Source organism: Artemia franciscana, chromosome 5 (genome assembly GCF_032884065.1).
Source record: "Artemia franciscana chromosome 5, ASM3288406v1, whole genome shotgun sequence".
In the NCBI taxonomy this organism is placed as follows: Eukaryota; Metazoa; Arthropoda; class Branchiopoda; order Anostraca; family Artemiidae; genus Artemia; species Artemia franciscana.
In genome coordinates, this window is record NC_088867.1 from 59,656,590 (window position 1) to 59,682,496 (window position 25,907).

The 25,907-nt window shown below is 32.8% G+C and overlaps 1 protein-coding gene across 3 annotated transcripts in view; it reads left to right on the forward strand.

The window, feature by feature from the left end:
- Nucleotides 1–24,374, forward strand: part of LOC136027658 (zinc finger protein 675-like) — a 152,180-nt gene extending 127,806 nt beyond the window's left edge. For 2 of the 3 annotated variants that reach the window (XM_065705093.1, XM_065705091.1), the window contains exons 7-8: nucleotides 3,082–3,162; nucleotides 23,428–24,374. In XM_065705093.1, the coding sequence (XP_065561165.1) occupies nucleotides 3,082–3,162; nucleotides 23,428–23,555 (209 nt within the window). In that variant the 3' untranslated portion in view covers nucleotides 23,556–24,374. The remainder of the gene's footprint in view (nucleotides 1–3,081; nucleotides 3,163–23,427) is intronic. The other variant, XM_065705092.1, reaches the window with a different exon arrangement.
- The last annotated feature ends 1,533 nt before the right edge of the window (nucleotides 24,375–25,907 follow it).

The following is a 25,907-nucleotide window of genomic DNA, read 5'->3' on the forward strand; positions in this document are numbered from 1 at the left end:
CAGTGACTCATGCTAATAGCAGCCGAGATGAGTTATCATGGTTGCAGCAGTAGCTACAACCTAGTAAAGAGTGAACCACAGCCCATAGTAGTACCATTGGAATCAACAAGATCGAAACATCACTCAGGAAAACTGGAACCAGTGAAAACAGGAAAACTGGAAACACTCAGGAAAACAGGAAAAGTGACACTTTTATGCCATTTTTCAAGTAGTGGGGCTAGCAGGATTTTTAATAGCTCATATAAAAAATATTGCTCATATATACGCTCTTCCTGTAAATTGCGCCATCTGCATGGCACATAATCTGCATTTTTGGTGTCATGAAAAGCTTGGGCTAGTGGGCTACCAGAACTTTTTAGAATGATGTTTAATAGCTCATTTGGAAACTATTGTTCATATTTACGTGCTTTTTATCAAATCTACCATACGTAAGTTAGATATAGCACTGAAAACAATACTTTTGGTGCCACTTCTTAAGTGAAAAATCTTGGAAGTAAAAAACGGTATCATTGTAATAATTATGGTCCAAAACCCTTAACTGGAGATTTACAAGAGTGTTGCCCTTATGTTCCTCCTCCAGACCCCCTTAATGAGCTACGCAGGTCCCTTCTTATGGTTACTTTTCAGATAATCCACTATTTTTGCAAATGTGATGCACTCGGTTTTTAAAGCATATCTCAGGAAGGCTCATTTTAAAGCTATTTCTCATATCTACGTGGTTTTTATCACTTCTACCATCCATAAGTGCCATATAGCACTAAAAACAGCACTTTTGTTGCCACTTCTTAAGTGGAAAAGTTTGGAAGCCTAAAACAGTAACATTGCACTAATTATTTGCCAAAGCCCTTAACTGGATGCTTATGAGGATCCCTCACATATAATTCCTCTCCATACCCTCTTAGTTAGTTTCATAAATCGTCTACCCATCTTAAAAGTACAAGATTATACGAAAAAAATTAACTAAAACTAAAAACTTCTCAAATGAAAATCTACTGAAAATTAAGCTTGAATGAGATCAACAGTTTCGAATTGAACCTTCTGCGATGAGGCTTGTGTGCTAGTTCTAACGACAGCAATTGAGGGAAGGGACGTCCTTGTTCCCTTAGTTTTTTGCTTCTGCCTAGGTTTTGAAAACACCTTTTTGTGGTCATTTCATTAGAAAAGGCGAAAGGCCGTTTTTACATTTGAAAAAAGGGACAAAAACAATCCAAAGTGTACTTTATGGGAATATGCAATCAAATTTATAAAAGGCGATTAGGTTTAAAAATAACCTCTTAAATGAGCCCTTAAACAGCCCTCTTTTGTTAAAAAGCCCCTCTTAGCCCTCTAGTTTCTGCTAGTCAGTAGGCGATTTATAAAAAAAGAGAATGAAAACAAAAAAACATGTTTTTTTTGTTTAAAAAAAACACAAGCTTGTTGCCTATTTCTGATGGCACTCTTGTAAACAAGAGTGCCATCCTTCCAAACCCAGATTCACACATGAAAATTCTTTTTTGCGTAAATTTGTGAAATAACCAGATTTTCAGAGTTTATATTATGTCTTATTTGATCTTCATTTCGAGTAATACTAAAGCACATTTCTTACAATATAAGATTGTATATTACTCACTATTGGTATCATAGCTGGCGAAACCAAAATACTACCTTATAAATCAATCCAATATTTCTGTATGCTGTTCAGTGACTTTGAGGCTGTTAAAAATATTTAATTTTGCGCTTATGTTTTAAGACAATTTTAATTGTATACTGAAAGTTATTGACGTCACAACTGGTTTAAGACTATAAAAAGCTGTATAGATTATTTTATTGTTGTAAGGCTACGTACTCACTTTTGACTGCCAAATCAATATTACTGTTTTTTATGCTTGACTTTTATGTTTTCAGTAAAGTGCTAGTTTTCTATAATCCTAGAAACATAGGGAAACATATTTCATTGGTTTATTTATACTAGTTCTATTGATTTATATTAGATAGACTGTGAAATAATAATTTTTTGTCCGTTTTAAGTTTTAACTTCGCTCTTTACTTCCGTCAGAAAAACTTTGAAACTATTACCCAGCAACTATTTCCGGGGGGCCCAATAATAAAACAAATTTTTTTTGGGGGGAAGGGTAATACAATCAAATTTTATGTCATAACTAGCTATTGGGATGGCGCTTCGCGCCACCCCAACACCTAGTTGGTGGGGGCGCTTCGCGCCCCCCCCCCCAAGCCCCTCCGCGCGCGTAAGTCGTTACGCGCCATATTAGTTACGCGCCATTGTAGTTGTGTCCCTATGTCCCACCTGTGAATATAGATATATATATATATATATATATATATATATATATATATATATATATATATATATATATATATATATATATATATATATATATATATATATATATATATATATATATATATATATATATATATATATATATATATATATATATATATGTTTTTAACTACGTAAAACTTGCGAATATACAACATTCTTTGCTGTCCCATTGTCTGTGCATATAAATAGATTGTCAGGTTTACCGACTCTTGAACATGCAACATATAATGGTCCATGGGAAAACAATCCGTATTCAGATCTATACCTCATGATTCTAATGATTGCCCTTGAGCTTTGTTGATGGTGATTGCTAATCGACCATTCCCTGTGTCGCCGTCGTCATTTATATATCCCCCTGTGCCCTCCGGCGTCCCCGTTGTAGTTGTGTCCCTGTGTCCCGGTCGTCATTTATATTCCTTGTGTCATAGGAGAATAAAAATTACCCTAAATTGCTTGATGATATTCAATATATCAGAAACTTCGGTGCAAATGCACCAAGTCCTATCATATTATGTCCTATTATGATGTCATATTATCCTCATAACATCATAACATCAGTTTTTTTTTCTTGAGGATCGTCACTGATACAAGAAAAAAGTAATAAAATCGTATGTTTCAAATTGTAGCATAAATAAAACTTTTCATACAGTCTCATGAGGAGTCATTTCATTGATTGAAACACAGCGTGCTTTTAGTCAACAATAAAAAATTATTTTTGTTTAATTTTTTTTTATTTATTTGTCAATTTTTTTTTCTAGGAGACAAGCCACATGCATGCGATCTTTGTCCAAAACGATTTGCATTGTCATGTAATTTAAGAGCTCATGTGAAAACTCATGGTAAGTGAGAAACATAAGTTTAAAGTTGTTAGATTGTTAGCTCTTAGTTGTTAGGTTGCTAGCTCTCGATCTGTCTCTTGTACGCAGTCCTTTTGTGGTTTCCACGAATTTTTTCCTGGAAGACAGTTGGCAGTTGGAAGACTGGCTTTTTTGTGAATTAACGCCCGGATGATATCGCATTTTAACCAACTTCCTTTATGTTTTCATAGTTTTGATGCTTACATTTTACTTAGATAAGAAACTAAAAACATAAATTTAGCTAAAATTCAGGAAATTTAGTGCGGGAAGGAATGAATTGTAGTTTTCAAAATACTTGGGAGTGGGCGATTTTTTCTAGTTTTTCTAGTAATAGGAAGTCTTCGTTTCATATAGGCCTTTTTTATGGGGAAAGTGAGTGGTTATGGATTTTTTTCTTCTTAAAAATTCGTGATAAAACTCACGTGAAAACTCATGATAAGTGAGGAACATAAGTTTTAAGTTGTTAACTCTCCTATGAATGCATTTTATTTCCAGAAGAACTTAGGGTAAAACCCAAAAATTCGGGGACTGGTTTTAAGTGGAGATGGCTTGGTGTATCTTGTGCTTCTTAATAGGGTTCCTACTTGAAGAAATTCTTGTTAAAGATACGTTATTTTAACTTTTTTCTATTTTCAAATTTTAGCCAAATTTATGTTGGAGTTTCTTATCTAAGTAAAATGTAAGCATCAAAATTGTGAAAACAAAGGAAGTTGGTTAAAATGGGATATCATCTGTGCGTTAATTCACGAAAAGGCAGAGGGAGGGATACAGAATCTATTTTTCAAAATTTATAGGGGCAATTTGTTTTCTCTTTTGTTTTTCAGTGAAAATACCAAGAAAAAAGATTTTTTTTTTCATTGAAAATACCAAAATGATATTTTTTCAAACTCGAGCAAGGTAAAAAAATCTAAGGTGACAACTGCCATCTGCTCCTCCCCCCATTAACGTCTCAAGTTGTTTCAACTATTTTTAGTCCCAAGGATAAAAAAAAGTTTGAAAAATTACACCATAGCAACTGGCTTATAAGCAATGGTGTAATTTCATCAATCATCAATCCTGGGGAGGGGGGACAAAGTCGGAGTTAGCTTTCCCAAATCAAGTGAAAATGACAGTGAAAAATGAAAAATGAGGCATATAGTATCATAATGGAAAATTATACTAAAGAAAACTGACCTGTTTCTCTGCTTGCTTGAATTATGCAGGCTTATCTTAGTTATCACAAATTTTATGAAGAAACTAAATTTCAGCTGGGGGTCAAACTGGGCTCTGGGAGGGCAACTTGGTGGCTGGGGGGCAGTTCCCCCTGCCCAATAGCAAGCTATGCCCCTGTTACAAGTTTGGAATATTTCGCTAAAGGAGAATTTAAACATTGATATAAGAACAAATCAGAGAAGGCTGGGTAGAATAGGATTTCATGACGTTTTTTGGGGACCAAGGATAAGTAAAGTTAGGAAAAGTATCTCACTTTAACTGAATTAGAAAAGTAAGTTAGGCAAAAATTCCAAACTAATAAAATGCATAAAATCATGATTTTTTTAAACTATGTAATTCGTATTTTGGCAAAAAAATTTGCAATAAAGCGTGCGCAAACTGGGAAAATCCAGTTTGCTTCCAGACCCGCTACACTTTACCCACACCCCTGTCCCATAATGTGCAAACATATAGCCCGAATTCTGATCAAAAACTTGGGTGTGTTTTTCATAATACGTGAGTACCTCTAACTGAGTACCTCTAAATGTCCCTCTTGGTACCTCTAAATGCATTCAATTCCAAATTTAGCTGGTTAATTCATATCCCAGTGAGACGTTGTCATGTTTAAATTAGAAGCCCCCTACCCCATCTGGTACAATCCGTGTGATTTTATTTCGACTGAAGAAAGCAAAGTTCTATTTTAAGGATAAAGGAAAACGTCGTTTTTTGGTGCATTAGGGAAATTTTTGAGGAATTTCATAGCAACTTCACCTCTGCAAAGACCCTTAGTTTATTTTTACATCTACTTATCCGTGCTCAGCTGCAAGATTTCAAAAGGTATTATATTACAAAACTTCAATCTGTTTCAAATAATAATGTCTTTAAGAAAAACTTCATTAAGAGAAAAATGTCTTTTTTTATGCATTAGGGAAATTTTCGAGGAATTTCATAACAACTCTACATCTGCTACGACCCTTAGTTTATTTTTACATCTACTTATCCATGCTCAGCTGCAGGAATTCTAAAGGTGCTATGCCACAAAATATAAGTCTTTTTAAAACAAAAATGCCTTTCAAAAAACTCTATTAAAACGTCATTAAGAGAAAAATGTCTTTTTTGGTCCATTAGGGAAATTTTTGAAGAATTTCATAATAACTCCACTTCTTCAACGACCCTTAGTTTAGTTTTACATCCATTTATCCGTGCTCATCTGCAGGGATTCAAAAGGTGTTATGTTTTAACATTATCGTTACTAGCACGTAGTTGCTAGTTAATATTGTTCCTGTTATTAACATCATTATCATCAACAAGGTGTTCCTTGTTAATATTGTTATTGTTATTAACACTATTAAAATTAATAAGTAGTTGTTTGTTGTTATTGTTATCAACATTATTAAAATTAACAAGTAGTTGCTTGTTATTATTATTATTAACATTAGTGTTTCTAACAAATAGTTGCAAGGATGATGGGAAAAAGTATACAGTATAAACTTTTTAAATATCAAAAGTTGATTTTTTCACTGTTTTAAATATGAGGAAAGGGGGCATAGCACATTTAGGGTAAAATAAAAACTTTCTAAGTGGTCGGGTCGTGTGCTAGGTCGGAGACGGTAATTGAAAAAAATATCGTTTGACAACGTGTTACACAACACCTTTCGAATTATCAAAGTCGATCTTTCTTTGGTGTAAATGAAGCAACTTAAGATTTGTAGCCCCTTAGTTCAGGTATTTCCATTGAGTTGAGTAGTCAATTTGCATTTTTAATCTGGCGAACTCACCTAGGATTATCTTTTAATGAGCCAAGTTATTAGGGGGTCAGATTACTGATTAATCCGAAAGTTTATGTATATTTGGTTTAAAGTTACAGTGTAAGCGGGGATTGTAATGTTTTTAAAAGCTTAGCAGAACTAAGAATGAACGGGGCTAAATTTTACAATACAGTGGAACAACAATATAAATATTAAAGAACGACTTTAAGAAAAGAAAACAGTCATCTCTCAATACACTAAAAAGTAAAAAAAAAATGGTTTCCTATCGTTGAAATTTTTAAATCTAAAATTTAAAACCAGGGAAGGCCATGACGCCGAAAATCGTCAGTAAATATTTAAAAAGAAACAATATATAAATTTTTTAGTAATAGGTAAAAGTCTTATGACATTAAAGCAAATCTCTTATATTTTCCTAGCGCCATGTTTTTACTAGGAAATCTAACGTATTAAACTTAATAATGAGACCACCCTTGCCTCTCTTTTCAGTATTCTGTATTCAGTATTATATATCTCTTTTCAGTATTTCAGTATTATATCTTTTATATTATCTTTTCTATATTTAGTATTATATTATCTTTTCAGTATTATATATCTCTTTTCAGTATTCATTAGTCATAGATAATTTTAAAACGCTGTATGCCTTGCATGTAAACGGGGACATTGATTTTAAAAGGTTTGGTCTTGTAACCAGGGGAATTTAAACCAAAATTATTTGAAAAAAAATTGAGAACTTGAATATTTGGACTCAACAAGTGACAATTTGCCTCTGCAGGCGCATTATCAAACCACCGGAACAGTTAAAAAAATAAATCAATTAGAAACAATCAATTATTAAAACAATTAAGCTACTTTAAAACAATGTATCAGTAATTGTGAGCTTTGTGTTCACATACTGACAACTCGGTTTCATTATGCCAATAGGCTCGTAGTTTCACGTATTCTATTGTAAGATGTTTTAATTCTTTATTGATTTGATACTGCTTCTGCTGACGATGAATGCTGCAAATATTTGGGAGTTTCTTTACGAGGTTTCCTGTTCCTATTTATTTTGAAAAATTAGCCCTATTTGTTCCTTTGCTTTACTTCATAATTTCTATGCTAGCAAGACAGTGTGGTCTCCGTAATTACTTAAATACTTAACGTATTTAATATCATTTTACTATTTTTCACATCAATGGGCATGATGGTACTTTTTCTTAACTTAGGGGCCGTAGCTAACTTGAACATCTAGCAAATCCTTCTCCGTTATTTGGAGCGCCCACACCCCGAAACCTTACTTGACTATTGTCATCACTGTAGCTTCCAATCTTCTCATCTTAGTTCTCAGACTTATCTTCATATTCTTTCAAACTTTTTCAACTGTGAAAAAATACCTTGGGCCTTGGCTATTCCACTTTTAACATCTTCATTTCACCCACCGTCTTTACCAAGGCCGTCTTTACCAAACGGTCCTGTGTCAATTCTAAATTCTTGGTTCAACCTGACTAAGACCATAGGTAGGCGCCCTTGTTTTTCCTGTCATTCCAGGCAATATAATGGTCCTATGTCAATTTTAAATTCTTGGTCAACCTGCCTGAGACTCTAGGCAGGCGTGACTTGCTAAAAGATAACAAACAAATATTGATCCAATAAGAGAGGCACCCGCATACTTCCGACGTTTACCCAAGCCAAACACTTGGAAAACTATAGGTTCTATCACTATCTTAGCTCTATGACTATCTACCTTGGTTCTACTGCCCTAGGAATGACGCATGGACGGATAATAGATAGACCTATCTATTTAACAAATGAACTAACCTCATTTTTATACAATCCTAATAAGGGGCGATTAATGCCAGAATTGCCTCTCACTCCATTGGACTATTTGTCTTGGCTTTTTCTACAATTAGCCATGACTTTGGTCTTCTGAATTAAATCCTATTTCCTTTAAATCCTTTTTACCACCTCTTTCCATCCCACCCAGAGACAATAAGCTGCGTAAGATGCTGAGAACAGGTTAATATCTAGGTATGTGGGGCTGTCCACTTGATCGATCTTCTCCTTACCCAACATCACCTTTTCACCTTCGCTTATTCCTAGTTTTAGTGACTTAGTCTTCTGAACATTAATTTTCAAACAACAAACATTCAATTTGTGTGGGTAATCGTCTATTACAGTTAGCATTTAAACTCTTACTACCTGATGGATTGTAAATATTATGTATGCATTTTTTAGGGGGGAAGCATTTATTGTATTTTGTCAGTATATGTATATATATATATATATATATATATATATATATATATATATATATATATATATATATATATATCATGAAAAGAGAAATCACCAATGCAACAGCACCAACACAAAAAAAAAATAAAAAATAAAAAAATAAAAAAAAAGACAGAAGGAGAAAAGGAAGACTGTTTGGTCCCAGTTACCCCTGGTTAGTTGCGGGCCCACTGAGCACTGCTTAAAAAACAAGTAAATAAAAATATCTCAATAAACAACATAAAAAAATATCAATGAGGATACACCTCCGCAGTCCAACATGTGACTTTTTTTTAACATATTCTGAAGTTTCACTAATCCAATTAGCTATTCCAAAGCTACTCAAATAAACTGAGGAGGGCTTGCTAGATATTTTCTAGATAAACTGCCTATGGATTATTTTGGGTACCCGACCGACTGACCATATTTCTAACAGCAATTGTTTGAAAAGTGTTGGCCAATCCCGCTTTCTAGGGCTATAATGAGAGAAATGCTCAGATGGATATGACAGGTTCTGCGGATTTAGAATGACAGATTGCCCAAGATCATCCTTGACGGGCAACCACCTAGGGCCAAACGAAAAGCTGGTTGCCCCAGAATGGCTTGAGAGGATGTCGCAAGGAAAGATTTCAGGGACATAAAAACTTCTTTGGAAGTTGTAAAGAAGTAGGCTTTGAATAGATTCAGACGGAGGAGGGGCGTGCCTAGTTGTTCTGGCCTTAGGTGGCTTGGTACTGCAGCGAGCTGTTAGTAGTAGTAGTTGCAATTAGCTATGTCAAGGGAAATATTGAAAATATTGTTAAATATATATTTGACATTTCGTTTTTAGAACGAAATTGAAAGTTTCGTAGACAAAAGATTTTGTTATGTGATAATCTTTGTTTATGAAGGCAAAAGAAAATATTAGGTTTTGCAGTTCCTATATTGCGCCTTATCGCTTACTATTACACACTGCGCGAAATACAAAGCTATAATTATCATGCTGTAATTATAATTATTATTATTATTATTGTTTGTTTTCTGTTCGTAGTAAAAATGAACCTTAATTGATGTTCTGAAACTAAAACATACTTAATTGGAATAACTAGTATCTTTGTTCCGCAACTAGTAAAATAAGCGTAAAGGTTGTATTTATATAGCTAAACTAAGCGTAAAGTTCCTCCTGTTGTATATTACTTGTTAAACAGGAAGTAAACAGCGTTTTCTCATGTTTGGACGGCCAAAATGGCTAATTACCAAATTATTTTTTTACTGTTTTTTACTATTTCTTACTATGTTTTTTTTTTTACTGAATTTGAATATTTTACTGATTATGCAAAATGAGTTTTAACACAACTATTTCATGAAACGCAAAAAGAATTTTCGAGGGTGAATTTGGATTTGGGAGGATGGCACTTTTGTTTTGTTTCAGTGAGATTTCCTGACTTGTTACAACAGAAATAGCCAACAAGTTTGTGTTTCTATGCCAAAAACATGTTTTTTTTTCGTTTTTGTTTTTCGTTCTCTCATTCTCATTTTTTTTAAATGTGAACTACCAAATTTATCATTTTAGTTATATTCCTATGTCAAAATCTTGTCATTGAAATGTTTTGTACCCAATTTTTTTTTCTCCTTGATCAACGTAATCGGTGCTTTCACACTACGCCGTAATACCTTGCCCACTAGCATAACAAAAGACTTTAGGTTGCATTACACAATCTTACGAAACATATTATGTTCGGAACGTAGAATCGAGATCCACGGAGAATCTTACGCTACGTAAGCTTATGTTATGTTATGAAAAATCCAAACAGTTGCAAAAAAATAGAATTTCTGAATGAGCAGGTAATAAACTTAAAAAGTAAAACAATACACTTTTTTTTCTAAAAGGCCTTACACGCTTAATCAGAGCTTGAATATTCGCCTCCATTCCACATTTTTAATTTTTGCACAGTTTGCACAGTTATCACGGTTTGATGATTTTACATCAGCATGACGTAAAAGGACTTGTTTAAATGAGAGAGATTATGCTTAACGTACCGTAACTTAACCAATCGGCATGAAAAATTACGTACGTATTATTAAAGCTGCTTGATTTTCCTTATGAAAAACCCTTTAAACTTTGTCTATTTCCAAAGTGTATCTCTTTTTTGTTTTGACTTTTTTTTCCCATAATCAAAAGATCTTCAAAATTTTAGCATAGTTAAAAGCATAAGTTAAAAGTTTCAATAAAGTATGAAGAAAGGTAAATACGACATTTTTACTTATAGTTTTATTTTTTAAAGCAACTGAATCCTCATATTTTATTGATTGAGGCGAAATAAAAAGTTGAAATATTGCATGTTATATCTGAATAAATTCCACAAACAGACTTTACTTGTGTGAATCTATGCTTGGGAAGATTGCTCTTTTTTAATTCGCCGAATTTGGCATACTAAATAAAAATAGGGCTTACCAAATGTGTCAAACCACAGAGAAAGAGAAAGTTCACTTATAAATAATGTTGTAACTCAAAATATTATTATCTTCTTACTGGCTTAAAATTTCCGACAAAAGAACCAACCAGGTTTAAATTTCTTTTACCGGTTCAAAACTTGACATAGCAACGACAGTAAAGAGGTGGGGCTAATTGGTTTCCTTTTCTGACATGTGCTTAAAGAATAATGTGGACAAAAAAAGTCCATAAGTAATTGGAATTGAAGTACACTTTCAACACGGAAATATAAGGCTGGAAATATAATTGAATATAAGGCTGGAAAATACAATGAAAATACAATTGAAAATAAGGCTGGAAATACAACGGAAATATAATTTCTTTTTTTATGCTTCATCATGCTCATTTTTATCTTCTTGAACGATATGAATCTGCTATCGAAGAAAATTTCTATATTCTGTCTATTTAAAAGTTTTGTTTGTTTTAATGGGTTTTATTTAGACATAGTTTAAAATTATGTTGCTTTCCACTTCGTAATTATTATACTAGCTTTGTGTAATCGGAAAATAGTGAATCCTTTATGTTCAATTTTCATTGCAATCATTTGGCTTCTTTTGCTGTTTTTATTTATTTTTTTAATTTATTTATTATTGTTTATTTCGGCTTGTTTTTTTTTATCCATAGTTTAAAACTTCGATACTCTTTACTTACTTAGTATTATACCAACTCTACCTTAGTCGAAAATCCTCATGCTTCCATGGTCTATGTCAAAAATTTTATCGAATTAAAAAGTCAGTTTCACTATACCAAAAAGGTAAGTCAGCAGAAACCTTTTTCAACGGAGGGAATAATAAAAAAATGAGAGGAGGGCTTTTTGCCCCCCCCCCCCAACGAAAAAGAAACCTTTCTCATTGGAGGCAATAATAAAAAAATGGGGGGGGGGGGCAAGTATAAAAACAAAATTTATTTAACAATTTGATTAAGAGGTGCCCATATTTCTGGGGGAACGGGCTCTAAGGAACACTCTCTCCCAAGAACATTCCTGATGCCAAATGTGTCATATTCAGCATTTTCCTTTAAGTGGTGTTACTATGCTTATGAATTTACAATCTATATTCCGTCTATTTACGAAGCTCTGTTTGTTTTTCCCAGCCATATTCCAAAGCTCTGTTTCTCTCCATTTACTAAATAGTATACTATCTTCGTATAAATCGAAGATTGTCAATAATTATCGAAAATCAGTTTAAAATGAGCACATGCAAAAGATTGTTAGCAAATATTATTCCTTACTTTGTGGAATGTCACAGTCAACTTCTTGTCACTACAAGATGTGTGTCTACTTTGAGGCATCCCACCTTCCACCCAGAAGATAGAAATACACGAAAGGTGCACATGCTTGGTACTTTTCTGGAAAATAAACAAATTATTTTGTTCTTTAAATCCTCAAGGGATTTGATGAGTAGCCTCTTGGAAAATGCCACCAGGGGTGGCCGCCCCGATTGAATTAATCAATTGAATCGATTGGAATGACTTTTTATGAGAATTACTCATCTAGAATAAAAACAAATTTTATACTTCTGAATGAATGAAAATAATTAATATGAAACTGAATTTTAATAAGCATTTGGAATATCAGTTTAGAATAAAGAATCCTATTTAAGTTTTTAATATTTATGAGTGTTAAGCACAAGGAAATAAACAGAACACTACATTAGGATTTTAATCTTTGATTCAAAGCGCTGATGTCCAACGTCCACGCAAATATTCACTCCCACAGCTTCAAACTCCAATACTCATCACTCCCACAATTCCCTACCAAATAAATCCCCGTCTCATAGATTCATATCAAACAACTTGTCACACAAATCCCTATCATTTAAACTGTAAAAATATTTACTAATCGGTAACAACACCAAATTTCACAATTTTTGAACCATAGGGTAAAATTTTTCACAATTTTTGAATCATAATGTGAAATTTTTCACAATTTTTAAAACATAATGTAAAGTTTTTCGCAATTTTTGAACCATAGTGTAAAATTTTTCACAATTTTTAAAACATAGTGTAAAGTTTTTCACAATTTTTGAAACATAGTGTAAAGTTTTTCACAATTTTTGAATCATAGTGTAAAATTTTTCACAATTTTTGAATCATAATGTGAAATTTTTCACAATTTTTAAAACATAATGTAAAGTTTTTCGCAATTTCTGAACCATAGGGTAAAATTTTTCACAATTTTTGAATCATAGTGTAAAATTTTTCGCAATTTTTGAACCATAGTGTAAAATTTTTCACAATTTTTAAAACATAGTGTAAAGTTTTTCACAATTTTTGAAACATAGTATAAAGTTTTTCACAATTTTTGAAACATAGTGTAAAGTTTTTCGCAATTTCTGAACCATAGGGTAAAATTTTTCACAATTTTTGAATCATAGTGTAAAATTTTTCACAATTTTTGAAACATAGCGTAAAATTTTTCAGAATTTTTGAATCATAGGGTAAAATTTTACTTGACTTCCCCGAAAGTTGACATTAACAGGGCTTTCGAAGTCACTAATTACAAATGGTAGGGTAGGTTGGGTCGGTAGGGAAAGTCTGTGGTAGGGATACAAAAGTTTTGTATCCCAGCATTTAGTAGAGTTTCCCTGTAGGGATACAGGGAAACTCTAGGGTAGGGATACTTGGTAGGCAATACAAAATTTCGTGAAAAACTTATTAATTTCTGCATTCTAATCAATTCAATTTTCAAATATTAACACTCATTACCAGAAAATCCAATTGTATCAGAATAAACTGTCAAGTTAATCAGTACAGAAAAAATATGGTGGTTAGGCGGAATTCTGAAAAAAACTTATCTAATTTTCTTTTTTAGCTGAATATATTTTTGAATATAAATGCAAATTACACCAAGTTCAGTTTGTACAGTAAAAACTGGCAATGTAAGTGTCCTACTCACGTCAATTGTTTTAATTTCTGCCCCAAATATGACTTCAGAAAAATAGTTCAGTTTTAAATCTTTAAAACCGCAATACAGATTATTACAAAAATTATTCTAAAATCTTGACACCTTTTTTTTTCATAAGCCTTCTAGAATATTTTCGTAAAATTTGCTATTTGTGGTGTTAATTCTGGAAAATTAAGCTGGGGGAGGGGGTTAAAATTTATTTTTCAAAATCTATGGAGAAAGAGCAAATTTGTGGCAAATATACTAAAACAGGCATTTTTAATAAAAATACCCCAAAGAAAAATATTTTTCGAAATCTAGAAGGGGAGTGAAAGAGTCTAGGGGGTACACCCCCCTTTAATTTGACGCTCTGATTTTTACGGGATATTTTTGTTAAGTCTTCGTAAAGATTTTTTAGTATCCAAATTCTTTGTTAAAAATACCATTATAGTGTTTATTAAGGCAGGGTGAGGTATCTTCTTTAATATTTTTTTTTTAATTGCTCCGGGGTGGGGGCTTCAAAACTTGAAAATATTACGTTCAAATTTCAAATTTTGATCGCACCAGATGCTGGAATGTTCGGCACAGGCAGCGCAAAATTGGGCCTCGAACAAGGCGATAGCAAAATGATGTTTTGCTTTATGATGATTGCTTCGCAATTTTAGCCTCATATTTGTGCAAAGATACCTCAGAACTAGTAAATACCATCTTTGGTGGATGTCTAACACAATTTATGAAATATTTGCTTACCATGTCTTGGTTTTGTGGATTCTACAATGTTATATTTATGAACTAATTTGCAAGCTGAACAATCCTTGGAGGGCAGAAATTAGAAGCTACTTCTGATAGTTACTTGTTACTATTTACTTCTGGTAGTTACTACTACTCTAATGCTACTCTGATAGCTACTTATTGTGTTTTGTTTGGAAAGTTCTCATAGCCATTTTAGCCTAAATACCGAAAATTCAGACAAAATTTTGACAGGTTGGAATTTTGAAATGATAAACTGTAGATGGGGAATTAAGTGATGGAGGATTGGAATATGGTGGCGTTTAATGAGTTGCTGCAGAGTAGGGATAGTGGGAATGCTAAGATCCTTAAAGGCAGGTTACATTTCCCTGAGGAGTCTTGAAAAATCCCGCATCACCATTTGGCTGTTTATTCATTCATTATTGTGCTTTAATATTTTCATTTTACTTATAGCCCCTTTTTACTTATAGCCCCTTACTTATAGCCCCTTTTTCACTAAATGAAATACTTCAAGGCACTATGTGCTATTATATAGGCTATAGTTGCAAACTCAACACTATTCATCAAAACAATTAAAAAAAGTTTTTGGAAGGAAAATAATGTAGTGATATTAAATCCTGAAACGAGCAGAACTAAAGTCATATAATAAGTCAAGCTAAAAACCAATAGAAGTTATTATGAACAATCAAGTGATGCTTAAAAGCATCAGACACTAATATGGACAAAAAAAAATAGAGTAAAACCATTACCTAAAATGAATAATCAAATAAAACCCAAAACAAACAGAAATTACCACAAGCTAGAACAGGACAGTTGCACCCACAAACCCCCTTCGAGTAGGTATTTGTTGCGTTTTACTGGAACGAGATTCGGACAGTTTATCTTATATACAAAACAAGAAATTAAAAAAGAAATGCAATATTATTCAAGGTTACAGGAAATAAAAAAAATATTTCTTAGAACAAGTAGATTTGGTACATTCAATTTAGTTTCGTGTAGTTAAACTTAACGGTGTGGTTTTAGGAAGGGGAGAGGGGGAGTCGACCAGTTTTTCTCTCTTAGAATAATAACTGAATTGTGCCTGAGTCCTCAGACCCCTTTAGTCCTCAGTTTTATAGATTATGAATAGCATTTGATTCAGCTTCAGTCCTTGCATTGTATTAAAACAAAAATAAACACATTTTCAAACAGTTCGTGGTAACGAACTGTAGTAAGGAGCGACCCGGCTCAATAGTAACCAAAACTCTATAAAACGGAATTTTGATACCAATAGTTACATCAAAAGAATCGTATTTTAATGCTGATTTTAAATATATAAGTTTCATCAAGTTTAGACTTACCCATAAAAAGTTACGAGCCTGAGAAAATATGTCCTATTTTAGAAAATAGGGTGAAACACCCCCTAAAAGTCACAGAATCTTAATGAAAATCACACCATCAGATTCAGCGTATCATAGAATCCTATTGTATAAGTTCCAAGATCCTATCTACAAAAATGTGGAATTTTGTATTTTTTGCCAGAAGACAAATCACGGATGCGTGTTTATTTGTTTGTTTTTTGTTTTTTTTTCTTTTCCCCAGGGGTGATCGTATCGACCCAGTGGTCCTACAATTTTGCGAGAGGGCTCATTCGAACGGAAATGAAAAGTTCTAGTGCCATTTTTAAGTGACCAAAAAAATCGGAGGGCACCTAGGCCCCCTCCTACCCTCATTTTTTCCCAAAGTAGTCGGATCAAAATTCTGAGATAGCCATTTTATTCAGCATAGTCGAAAAACCTTATAACTATGTCTTTGGGGACGACTTACTCCCCACAGTCCCCGTGGGAGGGGCTTTAAGTTGCAAATTTTGACCAGTGTTTGCATATATTAATGGTTATTGGGAAATTTACAGACGTTTTCAGGGGGATTTTTTGGTTGGGAGGGGGGAGGGGGTGTTGAGAAGAGGGGGCTATGTGGGGGAAATTTTCTATGAAGGAATTGGTCATGGGGAAAGAAGATTTCCTTAAAGGGGGCGCAGCATTTTCTAGCATTATTTAAAAAAACAATGAGAAAATAAATATGAAAAAGTTTTTTTCAACTGGAAGTATGGAGTAGTATTAAAACTTAAAACGAACAGAAAATATTACGCATATAAGGGGTTCACCTCCTCCTAATACCTCACTCTTTACGTTAAAGGATTTTTAGTAATTTCAACTATTTATTCTACGGCCTTTGTGATTCAGGGGACAAAATTTAAGCTTTAATGCAAAGAGTTATTGACGAGGTATTGACGAGTGGGCGAACCTTCTCATATACGTAATAAAAACATACGAACATAGAAGTTTGTTACGTAAGCTAATTCGTAAGTTACGTATATCTTCTACTAATGAAAACGTTCGTAAAAACTAAAAGTTCTAGCTGCCTTTTTAAGTACCCAAAAAATTGGAGAGCAACTGGGCCTCCTTCCCCTCCTTTTTTCGCAAAATCATTCGATCAAAACTATGGGAAAACTATTTAGCCAAATAAATAAATATAAAAATTTCGCTTTAATTATTCATCTGCGGAGAGCCGAAATCAAAACATGGATTAACTAAAAAACGTTCAGAAATTAAATAAAAAAAAACAAGTTTTTTTTAACTGAAAGTAAGGAGCGACATTAAAACTTAAAACGAACAGAAATTACCCCGTATATGAAAGGGCCTCCTTCCCCTCCTTTTTTCGCAAAATCATTCGATCAAAACTATGGGAAAACTATTTAGCCAAATAAATAAATATAAAAATTTCGCTTTAATTATTCATCTGTGGAGAGCCGAAATCAAAACATGGATTAACTAAAAAACGTTCAGAAATTAAATAAAAAAACAAGTTTTTTTTTAACTGAAAGTAAGGAGCGACATTAAAACTTAAAACGAACAGAAATTACCCCGTATATGAAAGGGGCTGCTCTTTACGCTAAAGTTTTTACTGTTTTCAAAAAGTAGAGTTGAGAGAAAGAGTCAAACTTTAGCGTAAAGAGCAGGGCATTGAAGAAAGAGCAGCCCCTTTCATATACGGGGTAATTTCTGTTCGTTTTAAGTTTTAATGTCGCTCCTTACTTTCAGTTAAAAAAAATTGTTTTTTTTTATTTAATTTTAACAGAAATTAAGAATCCACTTTAAAACTTAAAAAGATCAGATATGATTCCATATATGAGGGGGCTGCACCCTACTCAACTCCTCACGCTAAAATTCTTTAAAAGAAGATCTTATTCCAATTCAATGGCCCTCGTGTTTCAGCAGTCGTTCTTAAGGAATTGGACAAAAAGTCAAGCTTTAGCGAGAAGAGCGAGGAGTTGAGGAGGAGACAGCTCCCCTCATACACGGAATAATGTTTATGCTGTCCAAAAATTGATACCTAAATAAAACTTTTAAATTGACCATGGGTAATTTCATTGCATTCTGTTTTGTTGTTGCAAAATTTTGAATCGCAGAGTCAGCAAATAATCCACTAATTGATCTTCTATACATGTGAAAGGAATGTGTTGAAAAAGAGAAAAGTATTTACCAAGATTTACTGCATATCAGAATAGTGAAACTGGATTGATTGTTCTAAACAAAATGATATATAAAAGAGAATTCCTGGATGGCTGAGCTGTTTTTAATTTTTTAATATTATACCGATGAAAGAAAAACTTCAAATTATCTTGTACTTTCAGCAAAGCACAAAGGCCTTTCAGGGCTCGGGGGGGGGGGGGCTGAGAGGGGTAAGTTCCATTCAATTTGTGGTAATTAAAGATTGACTTAATTATTTATTTTAATTTGTGTTTGTTCCAGCTTTTTTATTAATTCATTGAATTAATTATTAGATTTCTATCCTTTTTAAGGTTTACTTAATTATTCATTTCAATTTCTGCTCGTTTAAGGTTTCTTTTGTTCATTCACTCAATTTTGTTTTTTTTTAAGTTTTACTTATACTATTAATCTTGCTTTTAATAAATTGCAACAATTGCAGCAACCACAAAGGCCTTTCAGGGTTCGGGGGGGGGGGCTGAGAGGGGTAAGTTCCATTCAATTTGTGGTAATTAAAGATTGACTTAATTATTTATTTTAATTTGTGTTAGTTCCAGCTTTTTTATTAATTCATTGAACTAATTATTAGATTTCTATCCTTTTTAAGGTTTACTTAATTATTCATTTCAATTTCTGCTCGTTTAAGGTTTCTTTTGTTCATTCACTCAATTTTGTTTTTTTTTAAGTTTTACTTATACTATTAATCTTGCTTTTAATAAATTGCAACAATTGCAGCAACCATGATTCTACTAAATTTCAAGTTTTAGTATCACTCTTTACTTTTCTTTAAACACTTTTTAAAGTTATTTTTCTCAATTAATTTTGCTATTTTCTTGAATTGACATTGTTTATTAATTATAGGAATATTTGTAATTTTTAAGCTTTTCTTAAGAACTTAAATATTGGATTGTTATTTAAACTACTGGCAGAATTTGAACATTCCGTAAAAACATTCGATTAGTCTTAGTTTGACTGGCTGATCCAAGGGGCTAGGGGAACCCTGACCCCCCAAGATTTCTTCTGGCACCCTCTCATCCTGTTTTTTTCTTTTTACTCTGCTTTTGAAAAAAAATTCAATTTGGCCAATTATTGGCACCTGTGTCATATTAGGTCCCCCTCAAGATTTTGCTCTTTAACACCCTTGTTACATTGGGCCTCCCCCAATATTTTACTCTAGATCCGCCCCTATAGTTTGGCATGAGTTTTTAAAATTATTTTTGCTATAAAATTTGTAGCTGTCATGAAGGAAATTTCAAATCACACGGATTTGAAATTCTGTGCATTTTTCACTCTGCTACGGGATTCCAGAGGCATATTTTCTGAAGCCATCCTAACCTCCATCTTATGGACACCCTTTAATATAAATTAAATAAAAAAACAAGTTTTTTTTAAATGAAAGTAAGGAGCAACATTAAAACTTAAAACGAACAGAAATTACTGCGTATATGAAAGCGGCTTTTCCTCCTCAACGCCCCGCTCTTTACGCTAAAGTTTGACTCTTTCTCTTAACTCTATTTTTAAAACAGTAAGAAACTTTAACGTAAAGAGCGGAGCATTGAGGAGGAAAAGCCTCTTTCATATACGGAGTAATTTCTGTTCGTTTTAAGTTTTAATGTTGCTCCTTACTTTCATTTAAAAAAACTTGTTTTTTTTATTTAATTTCTGAACGTTTTTGAATTAATGCATGTTTTGATCTTGGCTCTCCGCACATAAACAATTAAAACGAAATTTGCATATTAATTAATTGCAATTAATCGGAAGATTTTGAGAAAAAATGAGCGAGGGAGGAGGCCTAGTTGCCCTCCAATTTTTTGATTACTTAAAAAAGCAACTAGAACTTTTAATTTTTTACAAACGTTTTCATTGATAAAAAATATACGTAACTGACGAATTAACTTACGTAACGAACTTCTATATTCGTATGTTTTATTGCGTATATGAGGGGGTTCAACCCTTATCGATACCTCGCTCTTTACACTAAAGCTTAAATTTTGTTCCCAATTCCTTAAGAATGACCTCAAAGGCCGTAGAATAAATAGTTGAAATTACTGAAAATACTTTAGGGTAAAGAGTGAGGTATAACGAGGAGGTAAACCCCTAATATACGTTATAATTTGTGTTCGTTTAAGTTTTAATGCTGCTCCTTACTTTCAGTAGAAAAAACTTTTCATATTTATTTTTTCATTGTTTTTTCAAATAATGCTAGAAAATCCTGCGCCACCTTCATTGAAATTCTCTTCCCCCATGAGAAGTTTCTTTATTGAAATATCCTCCCACATAACCCCCACCCCCCCTCAACTCTCCCCCACTAAACCAAAAAAATCCCCCTGAAAACGTCTGTACACTTCCCTTTAACCATTACTATATGTAAACACAGGTCAAAGTTTGTAACTTGTAGCCCCTCCCATGGGGACTGCGAGGGAGTACGTCGTCCCTAAAGACATAGTCATTAGGTTTTTCGACTATGGTGAATAAAATGGATATCTCAGAATTTTGATTCGGTGACTTTGGGGAAAAATGAGCGTAGGGGGGGCCTAGGGGCCCTCCATTTTTTTGGTCACTTGAAAAGGGCACTAGAACTTTTAATTTCCGTTAGAATGAGCCCTCTCGTGAAATTCTAGGACCACTGAGTCGACACGATCACCCCTGGGAAAAAAAAACAAAAACAAAATAACAAAAAAAAAACAAATTAACACGCATCCGTGATCTGTCTTCTGGCAAAAAATACGAAACTCCACATTTTTATAGATAGGAGCTTGAAACTTCTACAGTATAGTTCTCTGATATGCTAAATCTGATGGTGTGATTTTCGTTAAGATTGTATGACTTTTAGGGGTGTTTCCCCCTATTTTCTAAGATGAGGCAAATTTTCTCAGGCTCGTAACTTTCGATGGGTATAGCTGATCTTGTTGAAACTTATATATTTAAAATCAGCATTAAAGTGCAATTCTTTTGATGTATCTATTGGTATTAAAATTCCATTTTTTAGAATTTCGGTTACTATTAAGCCGGGTCGCTCCTTACTACAGTTCGTTACCACGAAGTATTTGGTGACATTCATCATAAGCTTAAACTCCTTTGTTAATCCATATTTTACTTATCAGGGAATATTTCAGGGTGATTTTTGTACAACTATTATTTTTCAAAAATATGAGTTAAATAAAATGTACGTTTAGGTTATTTATAAAAATAGTTCTGCTTTTTAGACTTTAAAGCAAAATTTCGGAAGTCACGAATGAATTCTGCTGAATATTTTTCGGACATGTCGTGCAATCATTGGACTTTCTTTATCTCTTTCTGCACGCCCTGTAAGCAAGGCAGTATCCAGGGAGGAAGCGGGGGGTTAAGGGGTTTGACCCTCTTGAATTTTTGCCTGGACCGTAAAATGTAACAAAGATGCATATAAACAAATTTTTGATTTGTTTTTTATTGCAACTCCCTCCCTTTCCGAATAAAAATCCTAGATGCGAGCTTACCTATAACTTTCAAGCTGATCGGCGAAAGAAAATTTTGGATATTTCGGTCACGAATTGATACAATCATAAACTATGCTTTTTTTAAATGCCTCTCAAAATTAAACATTGCCATTTATGATTGAATTAATAACTGTTTGTTTAATAATTATTAACAATGGACATATATTTATGTTGGATTTGAAAATAATCGGAGCTTATGAGGGCTTTGCATCGACATCGGGCCATTCGGGAACCGAGCAGTGCGAGGGTATCCCAGCCCAACAGTTCCCTGCAAAATAAGATTTCAAGTTTGATTTGCCTTTACCAATTAGTGCTGTCAATGACTTTAAACGATTCGTCATTTTTCCGAAACTCATCATTCGGTATAAGCTTCTTAGTCACCTATTAAATTTAATCCCAGTAACTCTGAGACCACAACTTCTTTTTGTGCACGGGTCGGATTTTGATTTTAGGCAAAGATGCATGCTATCAAATATATTTCCAAAAATCATATTTTTTTTTTTTTTACTTTCTCAGAAAGTTGTTACTAAATTAAATATTATCGTAAATAAAAGAAAATTTTGCTTTATTTCAAACGAACCCCAAGACCTGTAATCACTGTGAAAGAGGTCTTCTCATATCTACGACTTTAGATATTCGTTAAAAAATGTGATTGAATATTTGTAAATACTTCTTTTTTACTATTATTAACCCCTAGAGACCATAATTGTTGTGAGAGAGTTTTATTCGTTCCGAGAACTTTTGAACGAACCAATGATATGTGTCAAATATATTAATAAAAAGTTTAAAGAATTATTTTTAATTTTCAACTATGTATATTTGACAAAATACTATAAATATGTTTTTGCATCTGATGAAATATTATACGTAATTAAGAGTATTTTTACGGTATTTCAGAAGGAACTCCAGACGCGAAATATTTAAATAAAATGTAGAAGTTATCAATGATATATGAATTTAGAATATAAAATTCAAGTTAAGAGAGTAAATATCGTTGAAAATCTTGATTTGTATATTAGTATACATATATTAAGAGTTTTCTTATAATTTATTAATATAGTTATATAATTTTTTATTGCATTTTCCTCAAAAGTAGGCTACAGAATTTTACGACGGTACTTTTTTATGTTATATTGAAAGCTGTATAAATTCTATCTAGAATGCTTATACATTTCCCTTAAATTTTGTATTTTCTTATCTTCTATTCGGTACTTCCGCCCTATCAGATACCTCTTTTGTGCAACCAAGGCCGTATCATGATAAAGGAACTAGGGGGTTTGACCCCCCCCCCCCCCGGAAATGTTTGTCCGACTCGTAAAAACTTAACAAAAATGCATATAGACAAATTTTTGAAGCTTATTTTAAGGTTTTTTTCTAATTCATTATTATTTGTAAATTTTTTATTATTAGTGATATTAGTGATATTTATTAATATTCAATAAAATATTCCATGCAAATAGTGAAATGTTTACCTTATTACAGACGAACCCCAATATATAAATTTAATAATATATAAAATACTATAATATATATAATATAATATATGCACAATATATATAACATATAAATTTAGAATATAAAATGCAAGTTAAGGGTTAATTTAAAATTTTGATTTGTATATTAGTATACATATTTTAATATAATTTTTTATAATTTATTAATATAATTGTATAATTTTTCATTGAGTTTGACCCCCCCCCCCCCGGAAATGTTGGTCCAACTCCTAAAAACTTAACAAAAATACATATGAACAAATATTTGAAGCGTGTTTTAATTTTTTTAATTTGTTCTTATTTGTAAATTTTTCATTGTATATCAAAATAATTTATTTTTTGATATAATATTCTTAAAAGAATATTAGTGATATTTATTTATATTGAATAGAACGTTACATATAAATAGTGACATGCTTCCCTTATTACAGACGAACCCCAAGAGACCTGCAGTCGCTGTGAAAGAGTTTTCCTTATACCAGCGGCAAATCCAGATGTTAAAGAGTGCAACAAATGTAGAGTGGCTCATTCGGCTCAAAATAAGCCTGGTACAACATAAAAAATGGACGAAAACTGCAATTACCAAGGACTATTGAAATGGAATCTAATTCTTTGAATTGGTTAAGTGGAAACTTTCCAAACCAAAATATCAATTGTTATTATATATCTTGAAAAATTAGGAAAAATCGGGAGCTCGGAAAAAAACGGAAAGTACCAGCATATGTAGTTTTTGCTAGTAGTGGGTGTAAAAAAGAAGAAAAAAACGCGGACGGTAATTCAGCAAAAAATTAGCTAAAAATATTTAGCACCAAACAGTTTAAGAGAGTGTTGCTTTCGTTTGAAGGTGCAGATATCTTTGGGAGTCCATAAATTACTAATGCCTGAATTTTTACGGATAGAAAGCGCTGTCAAATTTAACTAATTGGTTTTGCTTATTTATTTTCGTGGTTAAACGCGGCAACACTGACAAAAATGTGGTACTGCCACCCAAAAAATGCTATGTAATTTTGAAACAACCAAAAACTATAGAAAATCGTGGGTTTCTGACATGATCAGACCTAACATGGGTCAAGAATAGGGAGGGGGGAAATATTTTCATTTTGATGTCCTTGGTATTGTAAAAGATTTCATGTTGGAGCTTAGAGATAATTCATTTGATATTCATGTTGTTATTTAGTTATTCGTGATTTTCTTTTTTACAATCTATGTTTATGAGAGTACCCAGTGATCAGTAATGTTGAAACATGTTACAAGTGGCAATAAAATGTTTATGTTCACATTTTTTTCGCGTGACCAATTTTGATTTATGTATTATTTCATTATAACAGTTTTATTGTATGTGTTCTGTTAGAACAAATTAAAGAAGTTATATTTATGACATGCATAGTACAATATCTCCATTTAGGCGCCTTTCACCTCATTAAAAGTCACTAGGGAAATGGAAGTATCTTCAAATAAATTTAGACTTAAAATTAGACTTAAAATTAAAACTTAAAACTTAAAATTAAAACAAAAATTTAATTTTAAGTTAAAAAATTTTAACTTAAAATTTTAGACTTAAAATTAATTAGACTTAAATAAATTTGTTTTTAAATGAATTTAGTGAAAATGGATGAAGAGCAGTTTGGGTTAGTTTTTTGTATGGTTAGGATTTTCATACGTTCTTGTTCCATCTCATTAAGCAGAGTACCAAATATACAAATTAGCTTAGCGTTTGTTATGCACCTCAGTAGCAGGTATGTCCATTGAAAGGGGGGGGGAATCGGAGTAAACCCCCTCGATCTTTACAAGTATTTTTTTGTTAAAAAATAAAAATACGGATTTTGCAAAACTCTTTTTTTATATCTTAAAACAAAAAAGAAATAAAAAAAATCTCCCTCTCTTGTTAAATTTTCGTGAATTTGTACCCCATTTGTAGTAGAAGAGGTAAAGGTAAATTAGACTGTCAAAAATCAGTATAATATGCCTCCAAAGTTATGATTTTTGGAAGTTCAGCTCTAAATTAAGTGTTGGTGGCTGTGTTGATCTCAGATACCTTAGTAAAATGAATAAAATAAAGCGAATTCTTTTCAACTAAACTTAAAATTCGGCGTTACATAAACAAGGGCGTTGTTGCCCCCCTCCCCATCGTACCACCAATCTAAGGTTTGCGTTTGACCAATACTTTCTTCAAAGCCTTTTAGAACGCAGCAAATATTACCCGGCTGTTAATTGTATTTAGTGATTGCCTATTGCATTTCGACACATTTAGACTGAAAATTCAATTGTATTAGCACATACAACTAAAGCGCCTATTTGTTCTTAAAACATTGTGATAAAAACGTCCTATCCTGGCTTGCTCAGACAATGCCCTCAACATGCCCGGAAAGTTTCAACCAGTGCCTTTATCTGTTCCTGGAATATTGTGGATGCACGCTTTTGACAACCTGGATGCACATAGTTTCTTTTGATTTACTTCAACATTTCCCTCAACGTTCCCTAGAAGTTTTGACTTAATATCCTTAACCTCTTCTGAACCATTGCATATACGTCCCTTGGACAACGTACATGGACATAATATCTTTTGGTTTAGTTCAGCATAAATTTCAGCATGCCCTAGAAGTTTCAACTTAACCCCCTTAGCCATTCCTGTGGTATTGGAGATATGCCCTTTTGACTATCTGGGCAAACATTCTGTTGTTTCATTTAGTTCAGCATCCCCTAAAACATATTTTGAGGTGAAACATATATATACAGTTTAAAGCCTATAGCCGAACCTGAGCTTTTACAGATTAAATTAAAAAAACAAGTTTTTTTAACTGAAAGTAAGGAGCAATAATAAAACTCAAAACGAACAGAAATTACTCCGTATATGAAAGGGACTGTTCTCTCCTCAACGCCTCGCTCTTTACGCTAAAGTTTGACTCTTTCT